The sequence below is a fragment of the Sphaeramia orbicularis genome, chromosome 16 (genome assembly GCF_902148855.1).
Source record: "Sphaeramia orbicularis chromosome 16, fSphaOr1.1, whole genome shotgun sequence".
In the NCBI taxonomy this organism is placed as follows: Eukaryota; Metazoa; Chordata; class Actinopteri; order Kurtiformes; family Apogonidae; genus Sphaeramia; species Sphaeramia orbicularis.
The window spans coordinates 34,173,545-34,196,379 of NC_043972.1; the positions used below are offsets into that span (position 1 = coordinate 34,173,545).

Here is a 22,835-nt window from a genome sequence, read left to right on the forward strand (position 1 = left end):
AAACTGAAGATTTTTACCGTCTCGTGGTAGGCAACTGTTACTGCACCTGTGGGAAAATTAATACATTTGTGGGGTTATTACATTAAAAGCTGCACATTTTTTTTTATTACGTTTACGGTTTATTACCTTTTGTGGGGTTAACAACACACATTTAATTACATTTGCATTGTCTGAGAAGTAGAATAATGTACAGCCTATGAATATTTAAGTGAAATGTTATATGATGTATTATTATTATTATTATTATTATTATTATTATTATTACTATTATTACTATTTTAAAATCCAATGTTAGATCAATATAACCCCACCACAGACACCATTAGCTCCCTGTGGGAATATCTTTCTCTCTCTTTTTTTTTTTTTCTGGATAGCATTATGATGATCAAGAGACCATGACAATGCGCGCCGTGTGTCTGACGTAGGCTGGTGGAGGAGAAAAACACAGACAACCCTCCAACAATGTGAGGTAGGGGGAGAAAGAAAAAAAATTAAATATATATATATATAAATATACAGCCTCACGGCAGAAATAGCGGCTGGTTGTTTTGAGCAGAGGCATCATGTCCATCGGACAGAGGGCTGAGGATGCACAATAGAGCATCTCACACACCGTGTTTAATAGCGGATTAGAACAGGAGGAGGAGGAGGAGGAGGGAGGGGGGAGAGCACAACAAGGAAGGGAAGGAGACGCTCTTTATTATTAGGAGAAAAAGCGGAGGGGGGAGACGGAGACAACGTGTGCCCAGAGACGGCACAGACCGTGGCGGGGGGGACCGGAGACAGGAGGACACCGACACCGACAGTCGGCTGCGTCGCTCGGATGGTGTTGTTGCTCCGGACGCGGAGACGATGCGGCCCCACTGCTGGGTGATGGTAGCGCTGGCGGGGATCATGTCGTACTTCAGCCCGGAGAGAGCCCTCGGAGCCCCGCAGAGGGAAGGTGAGCGGAGTCGGAGGAGAAAGAGGAGGGGGTGGAAAACCTGTCAGTGATGCTAGAGAAAGAAGGAGAGAGGGGGGATGTAGTCAGATACCAAAGGCCTCTGTACATTTAGGGGGGTTACTGTATTATCAGCCTGTGTGACTGAGACATAATGCGAATTGTTATTGCAGTACGTGGCTGACTGAATCCAAACAGGAGGCTGATTGGGTGATGGGTAGGGTACCATATTTGCATGCAGTGATGAAAATATTAGGGGTGTTTCGATGTCGGCCTATATCGATCGCAAAAAACATACTGTATGAATAACAGACTAAATCATCGGTCAGTGCGAGATTTTAGTCTAATAATAGCCTTCGCTTGGCCCAGCAGCTTGTTTAGCCATTAGGCCACTGCTGGCATCTTTATTTGTCCGAATCTGAATATGCCTTCTTCCCCCAAGATTTTGGCAGAGTGTTTGTTTTGTGTAATGTGTGCAGTCATTGTATTGTGGTGTATTGTTTTGATAAGAGCTGCTGGCACCGGGGCTGGTGGGAAAAAGGGCCCTGTGTTAGGGTCCTATTTATATGCAGTGTCTGTCTGGACATCTGTCTAGGGAAAGATGAAAGAAGAGCACTGCAAAGGAATTGTGCATCAGGCCTGGAGCCACATCTTATGTTGCAGTGCATGTTTAGGAGACTGAACTGTCAAGAGGGGATGTATCAGATATCACATTTACCTTTTGGTTTGCAGATGAGATGAGCAAAAAAATGGTTGTTAATCATGTGACAGTCATGTAGATCAGCTGTTATTTATAATTTGTTGGATCTCAGGTACCTATTTTCTTTTATAAGTGCCATTCAGCAGCTCATACACTGATATAAAGATGGTTTTAAATGCTGAACACATTCTCACTTACCTTTACTGAGGCTGTTGGCATGAATTAAGTAAATGTTGTCTGTTCCAACTTTCTGCACACAAGAAATGTTAATTGTGGTGATGCTTGTATTGGGTCTAACACTACCACACATAGCGGTGTGTCACTTCGCATGATAGCTTGGGGAATGTTTTGCCTTGGTTTACAACATTTATATAGTTGTTAAAATTATTAAGCATGTTTTAAAATGTATGTATGCAGTGTTTACACTATCATGACCTTGTGAATAAATGTATTTTTGGATTTGTAAGAGGGAGACAGGGACTTAGGCTGAAGTATTTCTAGACAGTACTGAGTTGGAACAGATAGACTCAATCATGTGTTTTCATGTGTGGTGTTAGTATTTACTGTACTTAAGTCCTCTACTACACTGAGTTCTTCACCGATAAATGTGAAGTTGTTATTGCTCCTCTCTCTCTCTCGACATCTGTCCATGAGTTATAAATGTTTGCTATATTTATCTATAACTTCAGGTATTTTTGAAGCCTAAAGATAATAGCAGAAAGGTATTAACCAGCCTGCCCTGCCCCTTTCTTTTCTACAGATGGTTCACTTCTCACAATCAACTACCTTGAGGTACAAATATCAAATGTCCCGATCCCTCCCTCTCTCACCTGAGTAGTAAACCTCCCTGATTTGTAATTAGTAATTCTTTTCCAGTTTCCAACCCTTCCCAATTAGCGCTCCTTTTTACCTAAATGACAAGCCACCCCCTCCCTTGCTTCTTAACTGTGTTTCCTGAGTGGAATGCCATTTCTGATACTTCCCCCTCCCCGTGCTTTTTCCTTACTGGAATGGTATATTCTCCCACTTTCAAACTTTAATTCCAGTCTCTATTTTCTTTTACTGATTCAGACAGTGTTTTTTAATATTGAACTTAGTTTGTTTCCTGCTTTTGTACCCAAATCCCTGATGCAAACTGTCCATTGGGGTTCTCCATTGTGTCTCAAACCTGCTGCTAAGAATCTCCAATGGTTTTCCCCTAAACAAAACATCTATGTACACAATTTTTCTGATTCAGTGCAGTTCTGTTTTTTTCTTCTCACTGACACAAACCTAACATTGTGTCAGTAGAACCACAAATACCCTTAATACCAGTATTAAATCCTTTCCTGCTATGTATTTCTTCCTCCCTTCTCTTCTGTCTTCCTCAGTTTCTCAGTCCAGGGTTGCATCCCTCTCTCCTCCACCCTACGTCGTCATTCTCATCTCTTGCTCGGGGCTTGTCTCTTTTGTTCTGCTGCTCCTCACCTGTTTGTGCTGTAAGAGAGGAGGAGTGGGATTCAATGTAAGTCTTCAACATGTAAGAGCTTTATTCACCTCTCTTTGCTCTCTTGTCACACTACTTGCATGTGTGTAAGGCCTTTGTATTGGCTTGACTTGATAAACTGCAGCTTCATAGGAGGATTTGGTATGAACATGGAAACAGGAGTCAATAATTCCAACTTGATGGAGTAGGAATCACTAATAATTGTCTCTCAGTGTAATGTTCACTAAGTCTCAGTCTTTGACCTGACAGTGTTGTTGTTGCAGCAAATGGACAGGGTGTCATGAGTTCAGGATGGCTGCTTTCTCATTGCATGTTCTCTAAAAACTGCAGATATTAAGTGTTTTATTAAGTGTTGTAATTGATTCTAATAATAGTGTCATTTTTCCAGTGAAGGAAGAAGTATTCAGCTCCTTTGCTAATGCAAAGTACTAATACTGCACATGAGAACAATTCACTACAAATAAAAGTGAATGTATGAAAATTACTTAATGCGCTGTAACATGGTCAGTATTTGCATGATATTTGCACTAATGCATGATATTTTTGAGTAATATCACTGTTGCATCAATGAATATGTTGCACTTCACTGGTGTAGATAGTCAAGGTTTGTGAAAATGCATTTTTAAATGACTTGAAGAAAGTTTTAAAGAGTTTATTTGGCGTAAGAAGAAGGGTAAATGAAAACCCAATCCATAAAGGAACACTTCATTCCTCACTTTATCAGACATACTCCAAATCAACACAAAAACTGTAACCAGAAAACTAACTAAAGCTGTCAGACAAATGTAGTGGAGTAAAAATAATATTAGCCTTTGAGATGTAGTGCAGTGTGAGTATAAAGTAGTGTAATGTACCTCATATGAGTAAAAGTACTTGGTTACAATCTACAAACTTTTTCTAAATGTCTTTGTCGCTGTGGCTCAACCAGGAGTTTGACAATGCTGAAGGAGAGGAGTGCTCTGGGGGCTCCAGTCCCATCCAGGAGGACAGCCTTTCCTCGTGCCCCTCCCTCCCTGAGGTGTACACCTTGCCGGTTAGAGACAGGCCCAACTGCCCCGCCCTGCAGGATGGAGCAGGTAGCAACCAGACACATGTTTTCAGTTCAGCAGGTTTAGTTTCATCTTTGTTATGAGGCGTTTGATGCTGTCCTTAAATGAGAGTCTGTAATGTCCTGTAGTATACCCCCTCAGGATGTGCTACCTGAATCACTGATGTGGAGTTATTAAAGGACTCAAACTGAGTTTACAACGAGACGCATCTGACTCCCTAGTGAACTTCAGTCAAGTAGAAACTGTGATCTGAGAAAAAGCTGTACAGATGTGCTATGAGCATATAGAGTGGATTAGCCTTGACAGGGTGAGAGTTTTATGTCAGAATCAGTATCAGCACATGTCGGCATGGAGTACATGGGTATATCTTGTGTGGCACATATACTTTTTTTCAGTGAAAATGTGTGATAGTTTACACTTATCAAAGTACACATATGAGCAGTGTAATGTTTTTGTCCCTGAGTGTATCAGTTTTAAAGTATTTTTTGTTCTTTTTCTGAGATATTATGTCAGAAAAGAATCTCAGATTTTGACACCTATGTGACCCTGATCTTTTTTTATTTCACATTTTTTCACAGACTCCAAGTCTCAGTGCTTCAAAAGGCACACTTTAAACTACCTTCAAGAAATTGGAAATGGCTGGTTCGGAAAGGTAGAATGACACACACATATTCAAGAATCATACTTCATGTAATAATATGAACTGCGTCATAGGTTTTCTTTTTCAGAGCCCATTTTATACATATATATATATATATATATATAATACTGGCTCTCAACCAGATCATGAGTGCTAACCCAAAATAGTTCTTTTACTGCTGATCTGCATCTCCTAGGCATTCTTCCGCCTTACTGTCCATTGATTTCTCTTAGGTGATCCTGGCTGAAGTTCTGTGTGACTGCAGCTCCTCTCAGGCTGTGGTGAAGGAGCTGCGAGTCAGTGCCAGCCCTCTGGAGCAGAGGAAGTTCCTGGCAGAGTCTGAGCCATACAGGTGGGCTGAAACTGTGGACATTTGGGTAGTCATTTTGGATCTTTGATTATGAAAGAAGCAACAGTATGTCTATAACATAATAAAAGCCGCAGTACCTAAGAAAACTACTTCACTGTATACTCAGAGCAGTAGCGTTATGTTAAATATAATGATCAGTCCTGGGCTTGATGATGAGTTCAGTTCAGTTTTGTGAGTGGGAATCTGGTTGTCCTCGGTTTGTCACACACTAATGCATACACAAACAAAAGGCATTCAAGGACAGGCTGTCTGTATCTTTTTTTTATTTGTAGCACCCAACACCAGCATCCCTGTGGTGATCATGCACAACCTATCTATCTATCTATCTATCTATCTATCTATCTATCTATCTATCTATCTATCTATCTATCTATCTATCTATCTATCTATCTATCTATCTATCTATCTATCTATCTATCTATCTATCTATCTATCTATCTATCTATCTCTCTCTCTCTCTCTCTGTCTGTCTGTCTGTCTGTCTGTCTGTCTAACTGTCTAACTGTCTAAATGTCTGTCGGTTGGTCGATTGACCAATTTGTTTAATTTGTTTATCATTTTTCTGTCTCTCTTCAGGAGCCTTAAGCATCCCAACATCCTCCAGTGTTTGGGGCAGTGCAGTGAAAGTATCCCCTTCCTTCTGGTTATGGAGTTCTGTCAGCTGGTAACTGCATATTTAATATTTGTACTAATTGCCATATTAAACTGAACTTAGAAAAGACAAAATAATATGGAGCCTTCAAACATAATGACGTTATATTGAATAAGGCAGTGCTATTTGCACATAAAGCATTGTTGTTTACATCTTATCTGCAGTAGATATCTCATTACTGACAAAGTAAGGCAGTTACTCATGGTTTTGTTGCATCTATTTTTCTTCATACCTGTCTTAATATGATTTGATGTGAGTAGCTGCATATTATTGCTGCAGAGATTATTATAAATTTATATATTGTGTCTTCTTGTGTCAGTGCAATCTGTTGTGCTCCTGAACAATCGAGCTGTTTTTCTTCCCTCCGCTGGCTTAATCACTGACTGATTAAGAAAGCTATATGAGTGGACTCTCAGGCTAAACAAACACACAAGCCGATCAATTACAATGGCACGTTGCATGAAGCCAAACAACACTCGAGTCCTCTTAGACCGCTGTTTGATAAGTCTTGCCCTGTCTATTGTCCTTTCCTTGCAGATATTTTTCAGCGTTTTATATAGTCCTCATTTTATTCCCTTGCCCTTCCTGAAGCACAAATGACTAATACAAAGGCTGCCAGCTCATTACTGATTCCCCTGCTGCTTTTGAGTTGGTGTGATGGAAAACACCTAAAAACAGACACATTTATTGCACAAGTCACAAATATCCTCTTTGCAGACAGTGTTTTACCTGCAGTTTTTATCTCTGTTTTAGGAGCAGGACAGAAATACTTGGCACACAAATGCTTATGCCTGAATTGGCACAAATGCATCTTCTGCTACAGTTCACGTACAACCTAACCACTTGTACTGTTGTGATGTATAACTAGGGTGACCTGAAGAGGTATCTGCGAGCTCAACGCAAGTCAGATGGGATGACTCCTGACCTTCCCACCCGGGACCTCTTGACTCTTCAGCGAATGGCTTTTGAGATTACCTCGGGCCTCCTCCATCTCCATGAGAACAACTACATCCATAGGTCTGCATGACTCATAATGTGTTGATGATCCACAGAAGAGCTTTTCTCAGCCAAAATATATATATATTCATGTTATTTTCTTCTCTCTGCAGTGATCTGGCTTTAAGAAACTGCCTACTGACTTCAGATCTCACCGTTAGAATAGGCGACTATGGACTTTCTCATAACCATTACAAGGTCTGTGTGTTTGAGATCCTAATTTTAAGAACCATAAATCATATTCTTAACCTAAAAACATAGCACTAAATAGTTTTTCTTTTTTGTTGTTTAGGAGGATTATTACTTAACTCCAGACAAGCTATGGATCCCACTACGCTGGATTGCTCCAGAGCTTTTGGAGGAGTACAGAGGATCTCTCATTGTTACTGACCAAACTAAGACCAGCAATGTGTGGTATGTTTAAATAAATGTCCTCTTTTTAAACAAAATGTTGGTGAGGAAAGCTGCTTCATACTGAAAATGCTTTGCTTATGCTAGTTTACATAGTGTCTATCCCAATTACACTATATTGCCAAAAGTATTGATTCACCCCTCCAAATCATTCTATTTAGGTTTTCCAATCACTTCCATAGCCACAGGTATATAAAATGAAACACCTAGGCATGCAGACTGCTTCTACAAACATTTGTGAAAGAATGGGTTACATTCAAGACCTCTGAATTCAAGCATAGTAATGTGGTAGGATGCCATTTGTGCAATAAATCCATTTATGAAATTTTTTCATTACTAAATATTCCGCAGTCAATTATTGGTGATGTTATCACAAAATGGAGGCAATTGGAAACAACAGAAACTCAAAAGTGGTAGGCCATGTAAAATCACAGAGCGGATCAGCACATGCTGTGACACACAGTGTACAGAAGTCGCCAACTTTCTGCAGAGTCAATAGCTACAGACATCTAATCTTTGTGTGGCCTTCAAAAATAGTGCATAGAGAGCTTCATGGAATGTTTTTTTATGGACAAGCAGATGCATCTAAGCCTTACATCATCAAGTACAATGCAAAGTGTCAGATGCAGTGGCATAAACCACACAGCCACTGGACTCTAGAGCAGTGGAGACTGTTGTCTGGAGTGGAAAATCATGCCTCTCTGTCTGGCAATCTGATGGACAAGTTTGGGTTTGGTGATTGACAGGAGAATGGTACTTTCCTGACTGCATTGTGCCAAGTGTAAAATTTGGTGATTTCCCAAAAACCCTTTCCTAACCCTTTTCAAAAGCCTTCTCAGAAGATTTGAAGCTGTTATAGCTGCAAAGGGTTAGAATGGGATGTCATTAAAATTCATGTGGGTGTAATGGTGGATGTCTCAAAACATTTGGCAATTTTGTGTATATGGATTTCTTTTGTGACGGCAGCTTATCTTAGAAGAGTCAAGACCAGAAACAATTGTCAAATAGGTTATCTCCCTGCAACTTCAGCCACTGGAAATATTTTAGACACTGAATTTGTTTGAGCTGTAATCTGTGTAGAAATAAAAATGCTTTTGATTGAGTCGTATTCACAATTGTGTGATCTGAAATGGGGCCCAAAAGATAAGACTTAGACTTAGGATGGCCCTCATTCACCTGAACTCCAATAGAGTACGAGCATTTTAACTATCTGATCTCAAATACTCAAAGGCTGTTTTCAGTTTCTGTTGAATGTATGCAAACTGCACTGACTGAGGCTGAAACTCTGAACTATGCCACATGCACAGCAGTTTTAAAACTTACAAAATATACCACAGAAATTTAAGATATACTGTAGCCCCTTTAAAGATCAGTGTGACCTCAATTTTGCTGTAGCTGAGTTTGTTAGCAGTCTTAGTGCTATAGTGAGGCCCAGTAATACCAGAGGGAGGGATGAAAGAAACAGAGCCCAAACTGGGCTGAACCCTCCCTCAGGCTCCTGTATTACAAACTCTGCTTTAATGTGTTTTATTGAACAAACCAACTAAAGAATGTAATGGGAGCAACAAACAAAAGACTAATCCTTGCTTTCACCACAGAAATATTGACGCAACTTATAACTTTTTAACTAGTTATGTTACTTTTTATTATTTATATTAACCAGAACCCTTATCTTATTTTAGCCTGTTGTTCTTCTCAGGCTTGTCTGGTATGGATTCAAAGTGTCACCATAAAAGTATTACATAACCAAAGAGGTCTGTGATGAGTTCATGTCTCTCACCTTCTGTTCATCTTCCTTTTCCTTTTCTTCAGGTCCTTGGGGGTAGTTATTTGGGAACTGTTTGAGTTTGGCTCTCAGCCACACAGACACCTGAGTGATGAAGAGGTGCTGACCTTCGTCATTAGGGAGAGGCAGATCACGCTGGCCCAGCCAAGACTCAAACTCTCACATTCAGACTACTGGTCAGTGAATTTATCCTCTTTAGAGAAGGAAATAATGCTAATAGGGAGCAATAAGGCCCTAATTGTTTGTCTTCTCTCCTGTCGTCAGGTATGAGATCATGCAGTCCTGCTGGCTACCTACATCTCAGCGCCCTTCTGTAGCTGAAATATTCCTCCTCCTCTCCTCCCTTTTGGCTGCCGAGCGAGGAATGGCCAGGGGGAGTGTCGGTGAGGAAGATGAAGAGGATGAGGAGTATGAGGAGGGCAGGGGAAGGAGAGGGGAGAGTGAGGAGTCATTTGAAAGACGTTGGGACTTACTCCGTCCACCTGCCTTCCAGGCTGCAGCAAATGAGCGGCAAAGGGAGAGAGAGTACAGCCGGGATGACAGAGACAACTCCTACCCCCTGCTGGATCCCGTAGGGAACTGTATCACTCCGTCAACGTCTGAGATGGACGACATCCTGACTGTCACAGAAACTAGCAAAGGTTTGAACTTTGAGTATTTCTGGGAGAAAGCCCATGCCAGACGGGGCTACAAACCTCTCCCCCCTCCTCAGCCAATCCCGACTGTGAACAATAACCACAGACAGTCTTTGGACACGCCCACTGTGGTCCCGGTGATAAGTGCACGCAGCCCCTCCCTTGCTAGTGAGTACTACATCAGATTGGAGGAGCACACCCCCCAGGACAAGTCACCAACTCTGAAAGGGAAAGTGCAGTCCTCTTTCCGTTCCGACTCAGTTTGCCCCGGAGACATGGAGCTGGTGGAGATTCGCAGTGGAATGCTGGGAAAAGAGCGAGTTCCCTATTGCTCTGACATATGTGGTGGTGGAAAAGGGATCCAGACTGTGCGATCGAGTGAGGTTCAGCTCCAGGTGCCCAATACTGGTGTGGCTGAATTTAGAGACACTCTGAGCAGAGTGACAGACTTCTCAGTGGTAGATCTAGGAGATGATGAGGAAGAGGAAAAGAAAAAGAGTAGTGATGCAGATAAAAAGTCATCTTCTCAAGCACCAGTCCTCCCTCCAAAGCCTCGGTCCATGTCCATGTCATCAGCCAACCACCTCCACTTGCGCCCCCTCCCTGCCCCACCTCTTGGGTACAGAGGGCTGCCTCACTACACAATCAGTGGAAAAATTGAGACAGATCCCCACCATATGAGCAGCTGCCCACCCTCTACTTTCGATCACCTGGGGCTACATCGGCCCAGACAGACTTTACCTCCATCCCCATCCCTATCTCCCTCCCTGCCCCCATCAAGCCACCCCATTTATCCTGCACCTCAAATGTGTCCTCCACCACTCCCTCCTCATTCCAAACCACTAAGAAACTACAACACAGTGGACTCTTACTCAAGATACAGTAAGGCACAGATGCAGAGATCCAACAGAGACCCACTATCCTGTGATTTGTCAGAAAGAGAGGGCAACATTAGACACGTAACATCACTGCACAACTCAAAGGAGACTTCTTATTCACGTGCAAAAGACTTCGACTCTCCTGTTCGAAGAGAAAACCCACTTCGCCCCATTTATCGCAATTTACCCCGTCCACAGCCAGCAAACCCCCAGGTCGAAAGGCAGTCGTCATCCAGTCCTACCTACTCAGACGAAGATGACTCTCCCTTCATGTCCCCTGAGAAACCTGGCAGTGGGACTACTGTCACTCATTCCAGTCTCTCTGAAGACGCAGACCCGGCTGCAGAGCTCTTTTCCAGGGGAATGAAGAGGACTCAGTCACGGCTTGACACGATCCTGCCTGCCATTTGGAAAGAAGATGCCGAACTCCAGGCTGAACGTGTGGCCGCTGCCAAGAAATCCCCCATGCATTTGTTTTTGACAGAAATATCTAGTGTGACAGAGATGAGTGAGTCCAAGTCAGAAGCGTCATGGGAGGGTGACAGGGATGAAAAAAGAGATGGAGAGCGATGGGGGAACTTTATTTTGCCCAACAGAGGGATGCGGCGTTCGCAGTCACTGATCACAGAGCTGGGGTCAGCAGGACAGTCATGGGGGCCAGAGAAGCACAGCAACAAGACAGGGGCAGAAGAGCAACACACGGTCACTAAAGAGTCTTGCCAGAGAGACCTTTTTCTCACAGAGATTGACACAGGAAGCATAGCTGTGGATGTAGATTTGGAAGTAGGAACAGAAAATGACCCTGTAAAATACCTCTATCCTGCAGGGTCCAGATTGCAGCCCTACGTCTGCACTCCTGGCTTTCCCTCATACTCTGAGGCTGAGGAGGCCTACTCAAAGGGCATACGAAGATCTCGCTCCCTTCTCTCTGAGATCACAATCGGAAAGCAGGAGCCTGACCTCTTACAGAGTGATAAGGAGCCACGGAGAACAGAAATGACCAGGGAGGAGTTCCTCAAAGAGATCCAGTCAGCAGAGACCTTTCTGACTGAAATCATATCCAGACAAAATGCTGCAGCAAACAGGAAGGAAGCAGAGCCGTCCTACTCTCCCACTCCACTGTCCCCAGAATACGAGTCCATATGCATAGACCCAAACTCTGCTCAGACCATCAGGTTTCAGTCAGAGAGCTCTATGCGAGCATCCAACCAAGGCAAAGATGACAACCAGACTGAGGCCATCTATGCTCAAGTGACCAAGCGTGCTAAAAAGAGTGAGATAAAGGTTTCCATGAGACCTGAGATCCCAGTCCTTCATATCGGTTCAAATAAACCACTTAAACTGGATAACCATGGAAGTAATGCTGACCACTGCCAATCTGAAGAGTTTGTGTTTTCAGAAATCATGCCCAAAAATGGTCTTCTGCACAACCAGACACTTTCATGTAAGAAAGAAGAGGATGATGGTTTGGATGGCCCTGCTTTACCTGCCAGAGGAGAGGAAAGAGACAGAGAACTCTCAGAGGAAACAAACACTGTGATATTGCGTTTGAATGAACTGCTTGTTACAAGTGATAGTCAAAGGGCTGCTGTTTTAGGGAATGGAGAGTTAATGAAAGCTGACCCACAAGCAGCGAGCGGTCCGGAGAGAGGAGATGAAACATGTATAAGGACTGATAACTTTTCACATGGGACTGCGATTGAAAAACACCACACTGATAACACTGACTCTGAAAGTAATGTGATTTCTCAACAAAGCAATGAAAGTTTAACAGAAACCAAAAGAGAAAATTCACAGATACACAATGAGAATAATCAAGAAAAAGGCAGTCATGTTGTCCAAAAGGAGGTAACTCCTGCTGCCACTCCGACCACTCCAGACTGGGATCGATCCTCTGATGTCTCACTCATGACCCCCACTGATTCGGTCCTGTCACCTATGACTTCCAGCTCAGCCGACTGCCTCACACCTAGTGACTCATGGACAGGAGGAGGAGTGGGAAGCAGTGGATGGAGGGCTCTGGGAAATGAGACACCACATCGAGACTCTGCATATTTCTCAGACAGCGACTGGGAGGGGGATGGGAGCAGGAGGAGCAGCGATGGACTCATGTCCAGGCCGTGCAATGGTCGAGGAGGGGGGGATCGAGGAACACTGATGGGGATAGAGGAAAAAACTGAAGAAGAGAGTGAGATGGGAGAAAAGAGTCCTTTGAGGAATAGTGTACAGATGTCAGAAAGCACAGAAAGGAAGACTATTGAAATATGTGTGGTTACAAGTATTTATCAAAATGAAAATGATGTCTCTCATTTAGGGGACAACAAAGAGACACTAAATAAAGGGCTGGAATCTACACAGAGAGATGATTCTGGCATTTTCCACAATGAGAGCAAAAAGTCAGCACTTCTGAGTGATGATCCCCAGGCCAAGGACTGTGTTGACTTAATTGATAAGTTGTTTTCAAAATTAGATGATGAGCCGTTGAAAGGGCTCCAGGACGGTGGTGGATATCCGATAGACAACCACTACACAGATGGTATCATATCTCAGATAACAGATTGCAAATACAAGGATTCTGCAGAAAATGACTTCAATCTACATTCCAGGAGCCAAGCTGAGACAAATATTTTGATTGAGGCTGTATCTGGCAGTCAATCCAAGGATTGCATTTTAAGAGCCAGCAACAAAGAATACATAACAAAGACTGTTAACGATGTATCTGCACTAAATACACTTAAATGTGAAAATGATACTGTGGCTGCATCCCAAGCTGACAACACAGAGACAGTATTATCTAAGCTTAGCAATGAAACTCAGTCAGAAGTTGAGCCAAGACATAAAAAGTGTGTAGATGATAAACAGAGTGATCTGACCTGTCCTTCCTGGCCTGGGGAACCTGACAAATGTGAAAAGAGGCTTGGTTTAGAGATTCACCACACCGACCGCAATGAGCTGGGCCTCAGAAACCTGCACTGTTCAGATGGTGGAGAGAACCAGAGGGCGGAGATCACAGCAGACTCAGAGAAACAGCTGGCTGCTGCAGAGCTTAGTAACGCCATGAAGGAAAAATCACCCCTCAGAGGAGCAGCGGGGTGGATGGACTCTGTGGATAAAGACTCCTGTGATGGCCTAAATGAGAAAGCTAAAGAGTTTTGGAACACCATGGTGGAGAATGAAGACAGACTGGGATGTGTGGTGGTCAGGGGAGAACTTGACTGTCACCGCTTTTTACAGAGGAACTTGCACTTGTGGCCTGATGAAAATGACCAGTGGGCCTCACCGGAGAAGAGAAACCATGACACTGAGCTAACTTCTGAGTTTTTCTCGGGGTTTAATAATAAAGCATGGGAGGTGAGCGAGCGGCTTGTAGTGGGTCAGGAGTTCTGGGACAACGAGGAAAATGATGAACTCGCTGGAAGTGAGCCTCATCCTGCTGTGTTAGAGGGCTGTGAGGACACTTGGAATGATGAAACACAGGGACTAGATGGAAAAATCTGCATAAAGGAGAAGTGGGACTCAAAAGATGATGATAACCAGCAAACTGTTCCAGTCATAAACATACAACAGGAAGAGAATGTTGAAGATCTAGGGGAAACTGAGGATTTTAAGAAAGCTCAAAAGCAAAAAATCTCAACTATTGAAGTAGAGAATATAGAAATACCAGAGAAAGAGATATTGGAGCGAGCAGAGAGAGAGATTTCATCACGCACTGAGACAGTCAGGGACAGTGGAGGCCGAATAGAGTCTACGGAGACAGAGGAGAATCAGAATTTTAACAAATGGCCTCAGAGTCACCTCCCTCAAGAAGAGGAGTCGACATCATCTGAACAGAAAGAAACAGGCTCCAATTTAGAGAGCTACTTGAGCCACACAAGTATATCTATTTCAATTACTGAAGCACCTCAGGAGAACTTTGCAGAGCTGGAAAACATAGAATCAGTGTTAGATTCCGAGAATGAAGTGAATCCATGGATGGAGAGACAATACATAGAAGAAAGAATAAGCATAATGAACTCTGAGGAGGAGTACAAAGACATGTCTCCTCCATCTAATCCCATGCAGGAGGAGATGGATCAGTCATATCAGACTGACAATTTCAGCTCTGTAGATTTTCCAAGTCCTCCACCAAGCATAGATCTTGATGTGCAAGATGATAAACTGGAAAGTTTAGATGACTCTTTTCCTAGTCCACCACCCTCTGTCATAGAGGCAGAGGACTTTATTAGTCACATTAATCTAGAAGACTTTATTGCTTGCACTGACACAGAGCAATATATTTCCCCAATACACAACACAGATATCCCAGAACCACCTCTGCAGGAGTTGACACCAACTAAAACTCAATGTAAAGGGATCTCGGCCAATCTGAACCTCTCCCCTGTGCACATAAAAGTGGACGATGCAACCACACTTATGTCCAGCACAGCAAATCAGGATGTACAAAACAACCAACTCCAGAAAACATCATCTGCTACACCAGCTTCACCTCAAGATGCCCTCAACACCCTCCCAGAATTATTGATTTCTGAGTGGAAAGATTTAGATGAGGAACCCTTGGAGGATTTTGAAAAACTGGAGCAGTTGTGCTGCATATCGGGGGATGAAGATGACCTGTTCTTGGAGAACCTAGATCTATTGGAGTCCCTGAAGAAAACACCTGATCAGAAAGACAGCGGTGCAGGTGACAGTGATACATCTGACAACATGTGTGGTTCCTCTTCCACTGAAGATAGCAGAGTGGATTTAAAGGACGACATGATCTCTGATAAGCTGACACAATCTGCAACAAATGAGGTCCTGGACTCCCAAGATAAAGTGTCATCTGAAGAGGAGAGAAATGGCACGCAGAGATCACAGAGTGTTTCATCGTGTCAAGCATCTGACGTCAAAGATCAGGGCTCTCTTTCTAAGATGACAACAAAAAATGGCCTCATGATGCAGGTGAGCATATTTTTAAAGTTAAATCCCCATAAAGACCCAGTGGTACTTTTGTGGCCCTAAATGATTTTTTCTCTCTAGTTGACCTTTCTTAAGTGATTTATCACCATTTATTATAATATTATTTTATGTAATGTTGCATTTTTCAGTGGAAATCAGGTATTTTCCTCTATTTAATTCACTGATCATGTAGATCCTCTTAAAAGCTCAGATCAAAGTTGAGGGTTATTATATCAGAAACAGAGAAAACTGAAGAAAAAGTGACTTTTTCAGCAAAGATATCAGTAATTGAAGATAAAACCCAGTGTGGTCCATCCACTGTCATTGATCCAACCCCATGTGTTTTTACTGGTGGATCAATGTTGTAGAAGATGACTGTGTTTCTATGTTGACAACAGTCTTTGAATGTCCAAATGGGTCATATCTGATGACCATGAAAACATGACAAACTGCATTTTACACCAATTATTTCAACATATTGATCGGATTAGTGGTGTAGAAATTATTAAGCATTTTAGATCAGTAGATGCTTTTGGATGCCAGTGGCTGTTTGGGGCTTTATGGGTTAATGTCCTCCTCACCAGGACTCTGTATAATTACACTGGGCTTAGTATTCAAGTTGTTGTGATACATGGTAATTTTTAAAATCTAATTTTGGTAAAAGAAGTATAATAAAATACCATGTGCATAAAATTTGAGTGCCATTGGAACATTGAGATCTGCATTTGCATTCATTATAGTCTGTATCACATGTAACATCATGGCACTTTTATGCAAACAGAAAAATAATTTACATTTTCATAAAACATACTATCACATTGTTTAAGTGTATCAATATTGTCTTGCTCTTCTACTCTTTAAATTACCTTTGTGAGTGTTTTCACCATCTATTGTTTATTTTGTTATTGTCATTTCAGGTGTGTGAGGAACGGCTACAGTTCTCCCTCAGTGAAAATGTGAAAACAAATGTGCTTTGGGGGACAACTGTTAAAGATACAGTCACACTGAGGCCGTGGGGAGAACAAATGGCAGAGAGTAGTGGTGGTGAGCTGGTCACTTTGGAAGAGCAAAAAGAGGATGACAGGTATGAAGACTGATGTTGGGAAGGTTAAAAGGTGATGGATTACGAGTCACTCTTTTCAATGTAAGAAGTAAATGAGATGTTTCGTTTACTCCATCAAAGGACTTGCTATATTTGATAGCTCTTTTTTAGCAAAGTTGGTAATAAAGTTAAAATAAAAGCCGATTACTGTCAGACCTTTATTAAAACATGTTCAATAAAACTTGAAACAAATAGTTTTGTGACCCATAGTGTGTGTATCTGTAAAAAGGAGGCATTCCAACCTGGTAAAAAGAAGCAAAGGAGGAGATTTAGGGTTCGATTCTACACATCATATTTTATAGAAAAGAATATGTTCAGATGTAACATCTTTGTGATTGTTAAATTAGTAACTGTGATTTAAAATAAACTGCCCTCACAAATTTTTCCTTTTCTTAATGGGGCATTTCTGACACATGGTGTTTTCTGAAAGAATTCCCATGTACAGGCAGAAGAGTTGATTATTTTTTCACTGATAATAAGTTGACCCTTGACATCCAGTCATGTAAATATCACTTGAATTAACATTTTCTGAAGTAAGCATTACAGAAGAAACAAGAGGTTTATTCCACTTTTATTAACAAATGAAAACTATGTAGATTTACTGTCTATAATTTCAGAGATTAATATGACCTCAGATGTTTCTTTGTCATCAGTTTGTTAGGCAGTTAAAGCATATTTAAATCAGATTATATTATTTATAGCCAACAATATAAACTAGAACTAGAGGAATTGGAATACAGTTAATCCCCCCCCCATTTCACAGAAGGAGTGATTGAAACTATGTTCCTCCAGTACAACCTCTTGAAATGGGAAGGCCATACAGATCTATTTTAAAGATTTACTTTCCCTTTCAGTCTCCAGAACAGGCTTCTGACCTGGGCAAACCAATTACACTACAGTAACTGTAATAAATGTTGTATTGTAATTGTCTCTGTCACAAGTAAACAGTTATTCCCCAACAATGTGACTGTAAGGGTCTATGTGATTCACCTAAATGAAACTGAGAACACATTTCTACCTTAGGTAATATGTAGCCATACACATAATTTTATTTGTCTTCATCCTCCATTCTTGAAGTTTCTGCTTCACTCTGCTACAAATGCAAAAATAACATTACATTCTTGATAATCTAATGAGCTCAGTTTTTATTGAGACCATTTCATCTGGAAAAAAACAGTTCAACTGAAAACCACTGAAAAGCAACTTATGACGCTTTTCCAATTTTTTAATTGTAATTTTTGATGGAGTGTACACTACATGTACATTCACTATTTTATATTGTAGTGGAAATGTAAAGTGTAACAGCGGTAAAGACCAATCCTAACTACAAGTGTGAAGTGTGAAGTGTTTGATAATTTGACCCTGCGATATTCATATGTATTCTTCTGTTTTGCTGTTGTAGCCAAGAGGATCAGGAAAGTATCCCAAACACTCAGTCTGATGCAGAGTCTGAGGAAACTAAAGTTGAGCCGCTCACTGTGATTGAACAACCTGAGAATGCAACACCTCAGCCTACAGCAAACCAGGCAATGAAAGGTAAGTACATATGTGTATATCACGAAATAAGGACAGTATAAATATAAAAAACAATATATAAACAATATATAAATAAGTACAGCATGCAGGTCGGTGCAGTGAAATAAATCCAGACAGGTCAATACAGAGAATGCCAAGTGCTGGATCTGTTTTACTGTAATGACTGGCTTCTTGAATATTTTCCTGGCTATGACAAGGCTGTTCACATGAGGAATTTATCATTTGACAAAGATGTTAATATAAAATATGGAAAATTATCTCTAAATGGTCTCTTAGTCATAGCAGTTTAACAGCTGTTAAATTAAATGCTTATTTGTGTAAATCTAACTGACTGACATATACTGTATATATATAATCATTCGTATATGGACTTAAAGCTGGTAAATATATATATATATATATATATATATATATACAGTTTTATAGCTGGTAAATATATATATATATATACATACATATATATATATATATATATATATATATATATAGTTTTATAGCTGGTAAATATAAATATATATATATATATATATATATATATATATATATATATATATATATATATATATATATATATATATATATATATGTACAGTTTTAGTAGATGTCAGTTATATCTGTTGCATATTGAGTCAGTTACTCCTGGAGCATTTTTTGTTTGTTTGTTTTTTTTGCATCAAATCAGCTTTTTTCCCCTTTCCTCTGACCAGAACCTCTTTGATAACTCACCATAGCTAAAAAAAATGTGCAAAAGCAATTAAACTTTAATTTTAATAATATCAAATGTTGGAAAGTTGGGACTTTTCTGTCTGTCTGTTATCTATAAGTGTGGTCTTTTCTTTACCAGCCAAACTGGCCCGTTTGTCCCTGGCCCTCCCCCCTCTCGCTCTGACTCTTCCTCTCACACCGAGCGGTAAGGGCTTCGGAGACGGAGGGCTCGGAAGTCGACTTGGAAGACGGAGAGGTCTGTCACCGGGGAGTGACCCCGACGATGAGGAGGACGACGAGCAGGAGGATGAGAGCTCTCGCAGAGTTATCGTTGTTACGGAAACAGATGTTGACAAACGTGTGGGTCTGAGGAGTCTGCTGAAGTCGCCCAAGGAACCAATGGATCGAGAAAGAGACAGAGGAAGAAATGTGTCCTTTTTTGATGATGTCACCATCTATTTATTTGATCAGGTATAATTACCTTATTGCCTTATTTATTTCAGTAAATCCATCAAAAAAACACAAAGGCTCAAGATATTGTTCAGTTTCTAACAAATTGTGTTTATTTCTGACAATGATTTTCACTCCATCATTTGTTCACTCATTTGACTATTAGACTGTGCGCTTGGTGTAACTGTTCTGATACTGACCGTCATTGGAATGACAATACCTTGTTACTGATTTAACCAGTCACTATGTTGTTTGTAAAAAGGTGGTCTGACTTTTCTCTTTCAATGCAACAGGAAACTCCAACCAATGAATTGAGCACTTCAACACCCACGAATCCAGGTTCTGTCTCTATCAAAAACACCAAGTTGGATTTACATGGTAAGTTTGTAAACATTTAAAATTATTACTCATGTCTTTCCTCTCTGTACATGTCATCAGTTTGTCCCCACCTTTAGCTGCAAAATGACCAAATAAAATGTGACAGCTCCTAGCTCATCTCCTCCCACTGAAATGGAAATCCCTCAGTTCACCCATCTCCTTTTCTAAATGTTATTAATCTTCTGTAATTATCCCCCCGACACTGTGACATGTGCAGCTGAGTGGGGACATAAATCCTGTGTTTAACAATGACAGTATTCGCTATGTTCCCCAACACACTTTCATTTGCCCTGATTTGCTCTGCTTTGACTTCTGGTCTCCATCTTCACACACTGATCGCCTCATTTTACATACTAAGGTTTGGGTTTAGACTTTCCTGTAGCAAAGCACTAAAACCAAAATTAGATGCTTTCATGATCTTTCTCAGCTTTTAGAACTGAGACTTCAAAGCCATGACAGAAGAAACTGTGTTACCTTTGGAATAGGGTTATTTTTAACTGTGTTGTTGGATCTTGGTTATATTAATAGATATAGATTACTGGTTTATGTTTTGCTGTGGAGTGGCAGTCTGTTATGGGTTCCTTTCAACATATACTTTACAACCAATCACAAAATACATGCACTTAAATATGATATGACAATGATATGGCTGAACAGTGGTTTTTTTTTTGTTTTCTCAATGTGAGGAGCTCATTTTAAGTCCTTGTTACCTTAGCATTTTCTTACATTGATATTTCAGGTACCATTGTTTATGAATGTGGCATCCAATACTCCTATACGGCCAAAAATGTCATCTTGATTTTTTCCCATGTTTGGGATGATTTGTGATTTTAATTTTCACGTTATGAACTTAAGACAAAGCATGATTTCCAGGTATCTTTTTATAAACACCATATACTTAATGTGTAATAAGCATTAACAGCACTTCTGGGGGTGTCAGTTTGTTAAATAATGAAAAATTGTTTTAGATACAATAAAGCACACTTGACAGGCAATGAAATATATATAATTATGTATATTTATAATTGATGTATCACAACAGACAAACAAGTTGTTTATGGAATAGTTGTTGAGTAACAAAGGTATCTTGAGGGAACTGTTCGAAACTTTTCATAAAATAAAATCTCAAGTCAAATATATCATATTCATTTAGTGTTTTGCCCATATCCCAAAGTGGATCGAACCCACGAGTCAACATATTAACAACACTAACAGAACAAATGTAAACTCTAAGTATGTGAACATAAAAGCAATGACATTCTGTCTAGAAAAAAAATTAAAACCCCCATTTATATTTACTACAGCATTTACTACAGTTTTCACAGGGCGTGAAATGAATAAAACAGAACATAAATACCAATAACGCACATTTATGTTGAATTGAACATTCACCTTGGTTATTTGTTACATTTTTATACTTTGTTTTAAAACAGAGGCCTAATAGAAATTATTGATTCTTTACTATCTTGTAATATCCGAGTAAATAGTGAAGTCTTATACTGATTGATAATTTGAACTCTAATTAAGAAATACTAGTACGGTATTATTTTATTCTTCAACACTGGTGGTACTGATGTCTTAGTTTAGATCTCAGAGGTACTGAAGGCCCATGTGTCACAGTGTCAGGGCTTTAACATCAGCACTGTTATGACAGTAATCGATTTTTTTACCCTCTCCATCAGGTCCAAGCAGCAAAAGCAAAGACTCAAAAAGGAAAGAGGATTTGTCAATCAAACCGAGGTCGCCTGTAGGGACCAATCCAGTGACATCATCACGCTTCACTGTCAGCCCCGCCGACGACCCGCACTTGGTGTGAAGTTAGACGTCATCGTGGGATCCTTTAGAGCCAAACCCTCTGAGACTGGCCAGTGAATTACCCCAAACGACCAGCCATTCACTCAGAGGCTATTTTTATATTGAATAGGCAACTGAAAGATTAAGACTCCCGTACTAAAAGCTGGACACATTCCAGGTTTTACCAGCGACAGGATTTTGTATGACAGGGGATGCTGAGCTCCTGTCTGCCACTGTTTACAGAGTTTATTCAAAGGAAAAGGCAGCGTTTGCTAAGAGAAGAGGAGCCTGGAGCTTTGTAAAATCTGAAACAGATTTGACAGCTATGCAGTGGGAGTCTTGCTGTATACCAGCTTACCTTCTCTTTTTCTGCTTCATTCTGTTGTTTTATTTCCCAGGTGTATGGGAAATAGTCTTTAGTCATTCATCAGTCTATGTAAACGCTTGTATTCCAGTCCTCTCTTTATTAAGAAAGTTTTTCATTGCAGTCGTTCTTGTAGGCAGCAGTCTGGAACAGAAATCGCTTGACTCCTGTATTTATAAATACTCATTCACATTTGTACAAATATCGTAATACAAGTGTATACAAAATCATTTTAGAGCTGTTTACTTTAGCTGTATTCTTAGACTGCACGAAAAATGAAACAAGCTCTGTCTCTTTATACTTTTAGTCTTAAAAACTTTCTCATAATTTATTATGCTTAATTTATGTATTTATTCATTGTTTTACATATTTATGTAAAGCCTATTTCCATGCAGTATTTATTTATTTATTTGTTTATTTATTTTATTTATTTGCTTTGGTGCAATTAACATATATTAACTTAACTATAATTTGTTTGGGACAGAATGCATCTAGGTTATATCTTCTCTAAGATCTTCATAACAAATAAATCAAAATATTTTCCCAAACGTCTTAATTGCTAAAAAAAAGTATTTTGTATAATTTTACTTGTTAATATATGCCAATCTGTATGGAACTACGTCCTGTAATGTTTCATTATTTTTCAATGTCTATGAATTTTTAGCTGTCTTGTCATTCTTTTACCTTGTTTTAATGACAATTAATGTAGCTTAGCATGAAAAATTGAAGAATTTCATTGGTAAATAACCCCATTTGTTTGTGTATCTGTTAATTTATCCCATTTTCTACTAATAACAGTCCATCATGCAGTCGAGGTTCAACTAGTCCATTTGTTTAGTCTGTTTAAATGTTGGTTTAAAACCTGTATTGTTTAAAGAATGGTTTTCAGGGGAAAGTGTATAAACAAGGGGAAATAAAAACTACAAAATGTGAACCTCCTATTGAACTGTTTCATGGCAATAAACTGTTTTGTTCTATATTTTTAAGGTGCTCGATTTATAAATAGAAAAACTCCATGTGCCCTC

At 40.2% G+C, this 22,835-nt stretch overlaps 1 protein-coding gene across 2 annotated transcripts; it reads left to right on the plus strand.

The window, feature by feature from the left end:
• Positions 1 to 687: 687 nt before the first annotated feature.
• lmtk3 (lemur tyrosine kinase 3) lies at positions 688 to 22,744 on the plus strand. Of its 2 annotated transcripts, none has more exons than XM_030157495.1 (16): positions 688 to 943; positions 3,011 to 3,159; positions 4,055 to 4,202; positions 4,754 to 4,827; positions 5,049 to 5,167; positions 5,762 to 5,849; positions 6,706 to 6,854; positions 6,947 to 7,031; positions 7,126 to 7,247; positions 9,057 to 9,206; positions 9,295 to 15,484; positions 16,399 to 16,565; positions 17,986 to 18,119; positions 18,964 to 19,295; positions 19,568 to 19,652; positions 21,335 to 22,744. In XM_030157495.1, exons 1-16 carry the CDS (start codon positions 853 to 855, stop codon positions 21,466 to 21,468), a joined length of 8,217 nt encoding a protein of 2,738 aa, XP_030013355.1. In that variant the 5' UTR covers positions 688 to 852; the 3' UTR covers positions 21,469 to 22,744. The 2 variants fall into 2 exon arrangements, with proteins under 2 accessions (XP_030013355.1, XP_030013356.1); XM_030157496.1 differs by having other exon boundaries at positions 3,011 to 3,144.
• The last annotated feature ends 91 nt before the right edge of the window (positions 22,745 to 22,835 follow it).